The following is a 10,218-nucleotide window of genomic DNA, read 5'->3' as shown; positions in this document are numbered from 1 at the left end:
TCACACTGCCACCTCCCAGATGACCAGTGACCTGCATGTGCCATCATGCTTCTCTTGATGGCATCATGCTTCTTAGTAGTTGGACGAGAGTCGACTGCCAGTCGAGGGCGGTCTACGGGATGCAGCCTATTCAGACGGAGTCCCGCGCAGATGCAGGTGATATGCGCTCTTTACTCTCATTCGTCGGGAGCACACTTCTTTTAGTGCCCTCACTCCTCATTCGTTGAACGACGCACTTCTCGCTGCATGCGCCCTTGTAGACACTATTCTTAGTATGAGTCTAACATGTATTTAAGCTAGCCTACGCTGTGGTCTTAGACCCCAGCTTCGGCTAAGGTTATACACTCCTAACTCTTACAAGCTCCTTGCTTTTGCTATAAGTGATGCCTAACTTCTCGCAATCTACCAACGCCTCTCTAACACTGAATCACCGAACACGAGTGACAGGATAGAGATCAGCTTTGGCGAAGGTTCGAGTTAGTGCTTAACAATTAGCCGAAGCTTGCCCTTACTACCCTTACCATTGTCAACGGTAACTGTACTGCTTCAAGGCAGTCACTGTTATACTTCCAAAGAAAAGAAACCCTCAGCCCGTTATTTGAAAATGGCACCTATCGTCCCCCGGGAGCATAAAACATTCGTTGTGATACAACGAGCTCTGTGCCCCTCACCCTCTCAGACCGCACCGCCATTATCTTCGGAAGTACCTTCAGTACCTTGATACTATTAACTGCAGTTGCAGTTATCCATTTTACCCGATACCAGAGAGTACCGACCCCCAATCAGTGGGAGAGTAACGGGCTCGACCTCCTCTGCTCTTGTCGTTTTCATTAACAAAACAAGCGCAGTAACCCGGGGCGTTATACCCCCATTACCACCCAACAACAGTAACCCAATTCTATGAACCCTACCACCCATATCCTGGAAATCCTTACATCCCTAGTAAGGCACCTCCCACACTGCAGTATGCGATCTTACCTATGCGATGGATCAACTTCCGTTTGCCCCATCGCAGGAGGCGACCACCTTCGAACCCAGTATCCCAAAGATCCACAATTCATGACTGGATACTGGGAAGATACCAGTGGATCCTGGGACGATCCCAATGTCTCCATCACCACTGACACTCGACAGTTCTACACCAACGAGTACAGCTGACTCATCGGTATACGAACTCTGGAGAAGGATGATGGAGACACCGCTAATAAAGCAGAAGGGCAAGGAGCCACCTTCGAAGGAATCAACAACCCTTTCCTCCCTACCCGGGAAGTCGATCAGGAAGGTGGACATACCACAGCCGGTAGAACCGATGCAGGAGGACGTCAAAGAGATGAATCTCCAGAGTCGCCTGGAGAAGCTGGACCAATGCTCCACGCCTCAGAACTCGGAAGGAGAATCTACTCCCCCACTGAAATTTTGAGAAGGGCATGGGGAGTCCACACTGGACCAGACACCTCCTTACAAGAACTATCCATTAAGGGAGATGTCTCCCATTGGAGCCCAGATACCGACTCCTCCTGTGAGATGGAAGTCATCCGGCTCGAATCCGAGGTCGCTTCAAAGAGATCCGACTACCTCTGTAGCCGGGTATATCAATGGTATCACCAAGTCATTCTCGAACTCGCACGTGGAATCCACCAATTGGCCAGGAAAGAAAGAGGAGTGGCCGAGGAAAAAGGGATACTGGATTGGGGGACCAGCCTTCCAATGGATTCCTGGATCACCCCCAAAGAAGGATCCTGGGATCTACCCCCCATGTCCTCTGACTCAACCGCCAACGACATCTGGCACTCCGTTGCTGGGGATGGTTGGGAATCCCCCTGGCTGGACACCTCTTACGAGGCCATATGGCCAAATCCCATGGCCCGAAGGTCCATCAACAAAGAACTATGGGACTCGCTTTCGACTCCTGTCATCATTGGAGAAGAATATCGAACGATCCCGGAGGAAGACAGTAATACCTCCGCCGACACCCTATCTAATGAGGACGAGACCATCCGCGTCTTTAGTGCTGAATTTCAGCACTAGAGACGTCCTCCATGTGAAAAGATCTGGGGGAGACTGGACCAAACCACACCTACCATCTGAGGTGTTTTGGACCACGTCTCCAAACCCAGAACTAGGAAAGAGGGTTCCCTCTCTTTCCCAATCCTGAAACGCGTCATGCCTTGAAGGGATGGACATGGATCATCTTAAGAAAGAAAGGAGGTGTTTCCGATGCGGAAACGCAGGGCACTTCGGTCGGGACCGAAGGTGCCCCACTGATAAATTGAGATGGCACGAGATAAACAGGCAAGGGCCGATACCGATGCAATTTCATGGACGCCCAGAAACTATATCGGGAGGAAGTGGACAGCAAGAATTCACAAAGGAGCGATGTCTCCGCTGTGGATTCAATGGACATATCAGATGGGACAGTAAATGCCCATCGAATAGGTCCAAATGGCGCTCTGCTTAAAGAGGGCAGAGCAAAAACCCCTCGGCAACGAACGCTGAGGGAAAAGCGTCAACAAAGGACTAGGTAATCTGTCTTTGTACACCAGGACTCCTGAATCCTTTGATAAGTATTTATTCAAGAATTGTCATGTTGAAATCCTATCTGTAGGTATCACTATGGACAAATCTGTCGCACGAACATGGACAATAAACCCCTTTTGTCATGATCGTACAAGGAAGGAGAAAACCTTTAAAAATCAGGAGACCAACCATCGAATCCTTTGAGGAGTTCGAACGGTTAACCGTGGAAAGCAAAAATGCTCCCACAACGATGGGAAAAAGGAGTCGTCACCCTTGTGATCCGGCCCAATATGATGGGCGGAGACGATACGCAGCCTACCACCTACTGGGAGTGGAGGTGCAAGGTCCTACCAATGGACAAGAACTACCGAGTTCATCTCACGTAAAGCGAGAAATATCCCAGCGGGACTGCTGGTTCCAAGCCCAGAACAGCGGGGGGCTCTTCGAGTGGCTTGGAGGGCAGAAGGGACGCCATCAGATTCACCTACGGCAGTGAAGGCAAACCTGTGGACATCGATAGTCTCAAAAAGAGAAAAGCGATGCAACCAGTGCGGACACACTGGACACCAGGGGCGGGATAATAAATGTCTGCCCAACAGGTCGAAGTGACTAAAGTTTCCAAAAGGGAAAGGCCACCGACTTTACAACCCGTCTCCAAAGCCGTTCTAGCAGGGGAAGAAGACCCCGCTAGCTCCCCAGAGATGGAGGAAATAAAGGAGATGCCAACGTAGGACTCTGCAATTCTACTTCGTCGGCTGGGGTTTATCATGGTGCGCCTAACAAATATTTATACTAATGAAGTATCTGTAGATACTTGCATTTATCTCGCACCATGAAGGAATCGCAAAAACCAATAATGGGGTACGAGGGATTTCTCCCGCTGCCAAATTGGCAATGAACCCCAACCGTCAGGACATGCCACTTTGCAGGGGCGCTGACGACACGAGAGGTCAAGACGAAGGCCAAACAGGGGCCAGACTCTCAGGAAGGCGTGACTCGTGTGCAACTTCAGAAACAAGCAAGCGAAATACTGCTGCCAGCAGTATGGGACCGAGAACGAGTAGGCACTGCTGTGATGATGGTGAACCCCTCGGGAAAGCGGACATTCAAGCCGCAGGGATATCGGAGGCCTGTAGCGTAATAGAGCTCTGAAGGTTTGACAGTAACCTCCTTCATCCCTGGAAGCAGGAGCGACGCCCGAATGGTGTATCAGGGGATTCCCACCGCCCGCCGGGCAATGAACCCTGAGGGTCAGGCACGAAAGAGTCGGACCCGACTAGCAGTTCGAGGCCGTACCAGTGCGGGACGGATCTCAATCAGTCGATCGAGGATCCGGAAGCAACTCTCGATTGTTCAATCAAGAACCCGGAACGAGTTCTCGATCAATGGATCAAGAGTCCAGGCACGACCAGGAATGAAGCCCAGGATCGACAGGGCTCCTTGTGCCTGTCCCCTCCGACCGACGCTTGCATAAAAGCAGGAGGGGGACCCTCAAATTTGCCCTTCAACAGCATACATGGGATTTCCGCTGCTTTAACTAGCAATGAACCCCATCAGCCAAGTCCTAGTGCTGACGGTACCTGCTGTGTCCAAGCCACTGCAAATACCCCTTTGGGGCGCATGTACGATGCAGAGGAGTCTACCGGTTCGACAGGCAACCAAGGGTGGAACCTTGGGGGTGCGACGTCCGCCATACAGGAGGTCAAAACGAGGACTACATAGTCCAACTCCTGGGAAAGTCGCGTATAGCGACAGTGGATCCAGACGATGGTGAACTGGCATCTCCTCCGTGCATCAAGATTCCCCGACGACAGACCACTTCGGTGATGGTGAGGTCGGGGAGTCCAGGCGAGCCTAGGGACGAAGCCGAGGGCCGGTGGAGCCCAGCGGACCCGATGGCGGACTGTTGTAAAGCCTTTGGAGATAACCCAGCACCATATGGGGAACCAAGTGAAAGGGATAACCGAGGAGCAGCCACCTCTACCCTAGAGGACACCGGCCAAAAAAGCTCAATCGCCCACAAGGATCAAGCAGGCCGCACAGGGGAGAGAGACTCCCCATTTCAGGTACATCTCCCCCTTAAGGATGGCACTAATGGCAGCGACGATCCTAGTTATTCAAAGAGTTTATGGAACTCTCCAAAATCCAGTAAAGTCCTCCCAACTAACCCGAGTGGGTGTCTGCACCGAGGTGAAAGGGAGTGGACTGGTCGCACAACCATAGGGGCAGGGCCTTTGCCACCTATGGACTGCGATGACGAGAGGAAGACCCCGATACCGCCAACATCGGTGGAGTACTCTCAAGGCTCCCAATGGCTGAAGCCCTTCAGAGCTGCCTGGACTCAGCGAGCCATGCAACTCGCCAAGACCCCAGGAGAGAAGATATCACTTCTCAAACAGTGGGTCCACCCCTGCTGACAGATGGAGGTGGATGAGCTGCTGGTAGCCGACTTGGAGAACCAAGTCGGGGAGTCCTATTTGGACAAATACCGAAAGCTGGAACACATGGACCAGCTTACCAAACCACCCCAGTACGTCCGCAGAGCGAAAGGGCAAAATATCACGATCACCCTACAATTGGAGACCTTCGATACTATGGCCCATCACTCTGCGAAGGCCCTGATCGACAGTGGCTGTACCAGAAGCGCTATCGACTGACAATGGACCCGTGATCGTGGCATTACCACACATAAAGTGGCTCACCCCACTCCAGTCTACAACACAGACGGTACCCGCAACAAAGGAGGCGACATCACCAAATTCGCTGAAGTCCGACTCAAAATCGGAGACCACAGCGAACGCATTGAACTAGCAGTCATTGACCTTGGAACAATGCCTATATTCCTAGGACACGACTGGCTACAAAGGCACAACCCACTTATCAACTGGAATACAGGTTCAGTTACCTTAGTGCGCTGTGATTGCTGCAAGATACCGTTCCGACTCCCAGACGAGGACCCAGAACAACAATGGGGAACCGAAGTCGAGGATGGGGACACCATCCTCATCATAGATTTCGAAGAAGCCTTTCACATGTGAGCGGTGGGGCATAAAGCCAATGACTTAGCAGCCAAGGCCAATGAGGGAAAGACGATAAAATCGTTCGAGGAAATTGTCCCCGAACATTATCGAGACTTCATCGATGTCTTCGCCAAGGAAAACTTCGATGAACTTCCCCCTCGCAAACCTTGGGATCATGCCATTGAGTTGATCCCCAATGCCAATGCCAACCTAGACTGCAAGATATATCTGTTAAATCCAAAGGAACAGGAGGAATTGGACAAATTCCTCGATGAAAACCTGGCTACCAGCCGAATTCGACCCTCCAAATCCCCAATGGCGTCTCCCTTCTTCTTTGTCAAAAAGAAAGATGGAAAATTGCAGCCAGTACAAGACTACCGCAAACTTAATGAAATGACCATCAAAAACCGCTATCCTCTACCGCTTATCTCCAACCTTATGGATAAGCTGAAGGACGCGAGGTATTTCACTAAGTTGGACGTCCATTGGGGATACAACAACGTTCGAATCAAGAAAGAGGACGAATTCAAAGCCGCGTTCCACACTAACCGAGGGCTCTATGAGCCCCTGGTTATGTTCTTTGGATTAACCAATTCACTGGCCACGTTCCAGTGGATGATGAATGATATCTTTAAAGATCTCATTACTCAAGGAAAGGTCACCATTTATTTGGATGACATCCTCATCTTCACCAAGGACAAGGCCGAACACCAAAGAATCGTGCGGGAGGTCCTGAAAATTCTGCGCAAGAACAAGTTATTCTTGAAAGCAGAAAAATGCGAATTCGAGGTGCTCGAAACAGAGTACCTCAGGGTCATCATCAGCGAAGGATCCGTTAAGATGGATCCAGTAAAAATCACTGGTATCATGGATTGGCCAGCACCCTCCAAGAAACAGGAACTACAGTCCTTCCTAGGATTCACCAATTTCTACCGGTGATTTATCTGGCACTATAGTGCAATCATCAAACCGATGACGAAACTCACAGGGAAAAACCCTTGGACATGGGGAAAGGAACAACAAGAAGCGTTTGAAGAACTCAAACGCCAATTCGCAACAGGAGTCATTTTGGCAATGCCAAATGACTACAACAAGTTTTGCTTGGAGGCAGACTCCAGTGAAGGGGCAATCGGGGCCGTCCTGTCACAGGAACAGGAAGGAAAATGGCGTCCGATTGCATTCCTGTCAAAATCTCTTTCTGCGACAGAACGGAACTATGAGATTTACGACAAGGAATTACTAGCGATAATGATCGCCCTGGAAGAGTGGCGACATTATCTTATGGGTGCCCGTCAGGATTTTGAAATCTGGATGGATCACTCCAACCTGCAGTATTTCCGCAAACCCCAGAAACTCAATTGCAGACAAGCGCGATGGGTCACTGAGTTAGCGGAATACCATTTCACGCTCAACCACAAGCCAGGAGCAGCTAACCAAAAAGCCGACCTCTTGAGTCGGTGAGCTGACCATGACCAGGGCAAGAAGGACAACGACGATATTGTCCTTCTGAAGCCAGAATTCTTCCGTGCCTTAATAATGCCAACAGAGGGAGAGATTCATGGCAAAATTCGGAGAGCAACAAGCGATCACCAACAATGGGACCAGGGGATCGCTTCAAGCCTCAACCATGAGAAGGGGGTCATTGAGAAAGACCACCTTCTACTTTACGATGGATGAATCTATGTTCCTCGTGACCACACCCTATGGGGAGAACTCATCTCCCATCACCACGACCATGTCTCTGCAGGACACCCGGGCGTCGAAAAGACCAAGGAGTTAGTCTTAAGGGACTACTGGTGGCCTAAGATGCGAAGAGACGTGGAAACCTATGTACGAGGATGTGAGGCGTGTCAGAGAACAAAAACTGATATGCAGCGGAAGGCAGCTCCGCTACATCCCAATGCTGTACCATCTCGACCTTGGGAACACATCTCGGTCGACATGATTACCGGATTTCCAGAATCCAAAGGCTACGATGCAGTGCTAGTCATCGTAGACCAATTCTCGAAATACATTGTGCTGATCCCATGCACAAAGGAACTCTCGTCAAGTGGGTGGGCCAAAATCCTACGTGACGAAATTATTTGTCGATTTGGAGTCACCCCCTCCAAAGTCATTTCGGATCGAGGCCCACAATTCGTCTCGAAATTCATCACCGAACTATACGTGATGATGAATATTCAAGGAAATCCGTCAACGGCCTATCACCCTCAAACGGATGGACAAACGGAGCGGGTTAACCAAGAACTCGAAAAATACCTTCGAGTCTTTGTTAACCATAAACAGGACAACTGGAGTGAATGGCTGCAGTGGGCAGCATTCGCTCACAACAACCGCCAACATTCTGCAATGGGCTTTTCTCCCATCAAAGTAGTCTACGGACGAGATGGGGAAATTCGCCCAACCGCGGTGAGGCAGTCAGAAACACCATCGGTAACTGACTTCGTCGAAAGCCTCCAGAGAGTACGCAAACAAGCGGAAGACTCTCTGAATAAAGCTGTCGAAGTTATGAGAAAGGCTTACAACAAACACACTCACCCTGTGCAGGAGTACCAACCAGGAGATAAAGTCTGGTTGGACTCAACCAACCTTCACCTCCCCCGACCAGCAAGAAAGCTAAGCGACAAATGCGTCGGCCCCTTTGAAATAATTTCCAAAAAGGGACCCTCCACATATGAACTAAAGCTGCCGCCAGGATGGAGGATCCACAACAAGTTCAATGAACGATACTTAACTCCGTATGTTCCCCCGGAGTTTTCCAACCAAGAGAAACCTCCGCCACCCGAGCCAGAACTCGTGGAAGGCGAGGAGGAATATGAAGTAGAGGAACTACTTCAGGACTGTGACCGCGTCGTCGGTCGAGGACACAGCCGGAGGACCATAACAGAATACTTGGTCAAATGGAAGGGATATCCAGTGGAGGAAGCTACTTGGGTCAAGAGGAGCGATCTCGCCAATGCCGAAGAACTCGTCAAGGAATATGAGAACAAGGAAGACCGCATACAGGATCACAATTTGTGACACTTGGAAAATGAAGGAAGATGCATAACCATATCCTCTCCTGGCTCTTCAGCGACCGAGAGCTCAACTTTCTTTCCAGTCCCAAACAGGAATCATACCGATCCATTATCCTTTGATGAGCAGGGCTATTATTCATCGGACACGGATGAAGACGCCTTCGAAAATGAGCGTTCCGAGTCTCCTCTAACGACTCAGACAGACCCCAGCTTCCCTCAAGAAGAACGGGGCATGTCTGCTTGGGAACAAACCAAGGACTACAAATGGGATATGGAATCTACTAACTCCCTTAACTCAGGGAGTGAGTACGTCTAAAGGACTGTCGGGATGACAGTCTTAGTCGGGGGGTATTATTACGGTTTTACCCCTATTTTCCTTATCTTATCTTATCCTTATCTCTCGGAACCCTGGACCTACCTATCTTATCTCCCAGACCCATGATATTCTGCCGGCACACTCTTTACCCGGTTACCTGGCTGCCGTCACCCCAGTTCACACTGCCGCCTCCCAGATGACCAGTGACCCACATGCGCCATCATGCTTCTCTTGATGGCATCATGCTTCTTAGTAGTTGGACAAGAGTCGACTGCCAGTCGAGGGCGGTCTACGGGATGCAGCCTATTCAGACGGAGTCCCATGCAGATGCAGGTGATATGCGCTCTTTACTCTCATTCGTCGGGAGCACACTTCTTTTAGTGCCCTCACTCCTCATTCGTTGAACAACGCACTTCTTGCTGCATGTGCCCTTGTAGACACTATTCTTAGTACGAGTCTAACATGTATTTAAGCTAGCCTACGCTGTGGTCTTAGACCCCAGCTTCGGCTAAGATTATACACTCCTAACTCTTACAAGCTCCTTGCTTTCGCTATAAGTGATGCCTAACTTCTCGCAATCTACCAACACCTCTCTAACACTGAATCACCGAATGCAAGTGACAGGATAGAGATCAGCTTTGGCAAAGGTTCGAGTTAGTGCTTAACAACTGAGGACTACAAATGGGATACAGAATCTACTCACTCCCTTGACTCAGGGAGCGAGTACATCTAATGACTGTTGGGATGACAGTCTTAGTCAGAGGATATTATTATGACCTTACCTTTATTTTTCTTATCTTATCTTATTCTTATCTCCCACAACCCCAGACCTACCTATCTTATCTCTTGGACCCATGATATTCTGCCAGCACATCCCCTACCCATTTACCCGGTTGCCATCATTCCACCAATGACTCACATGTCTCAGATGACTGACAAACTGCATGCGCCATCATGCTTCTTAGTAGTTGGACAAGAGTCAACCGCTAGTCAAGGGCAGTCTATGGGATATGGTCTATTCAGATGGAGTCCCACATCGATGCAGGTGATATGTGCTCTTTACTCTCATTTGTCAGGGACACACTTCTTTCAGTATCCTCACTCCTCATTCACTGCAGAGTGCACTTCTCACTGCATGCACCTCAGTCGATACTATTCTTAGTATGAGTTTGACATGTATTCAAGCTAGCCTATGCTGTGGCCTTAGACCCCAGCTTCGGCTAAGATTATACACTCCTAACTCTTACAAGCTCCTTGCTCTTGCTATCTAAGTGATGCCTAACTTCTCACAATCTATCAAAGCTCCTCTAACACTGAATCACCAAATGCAAGTGACAGGATAGAGGTG

General features: G+C 49.8%; 1 protein-coding gene across 1 annotated transcript; it reads left to right on the top strand.

The window, feature by feature from the left end:
- Positions 1-1,105: 1,105 nt before the first annotated feature.
- On the top strand, positions 1,106-2,525 carry EV420DRAFT_1481242 (uncharacterized protein; the record flags this gene model as incomplete). The annotated part of the gene is made up of 5 exons (XM_060469753.1): positions 1,106-1,165; positions 1,186-1,954; positions 2,010-2,131; positions 2,175-2,253; positions 2,293-2,525. 5 exons carry the CDS (start codon positions 1,106-1,108, stop codon positions 2,523-2,525), a joined length of 1,263 nt encoding a protein of 420 aa, XP_060328872.1.
- Between the last annotated feature and the right edge of the window lie 7,693 nt (positions 2,526-10,218).

This window comes from Desarmillaria tabescens (assembly GCF_030435595.1).
Source record: "Desarmillaria tabescens strain CCBAS 213 chromosome Unknown EV420scaffold_25, whole genome shotgun sequence".
In the NCBI taxonomy this organism is placed as follows: Eukaryota; Fungi; Basidiomycota; class Agaricomycetes; order Agaricales; family Physalacriaceae; genus Desarmillaria; species Desarmillaria tabescens.
Note: the sequence above shows the minus strand (reverse complement) of the source record. Positions and strands in the feature narration are given on the sequence as shown.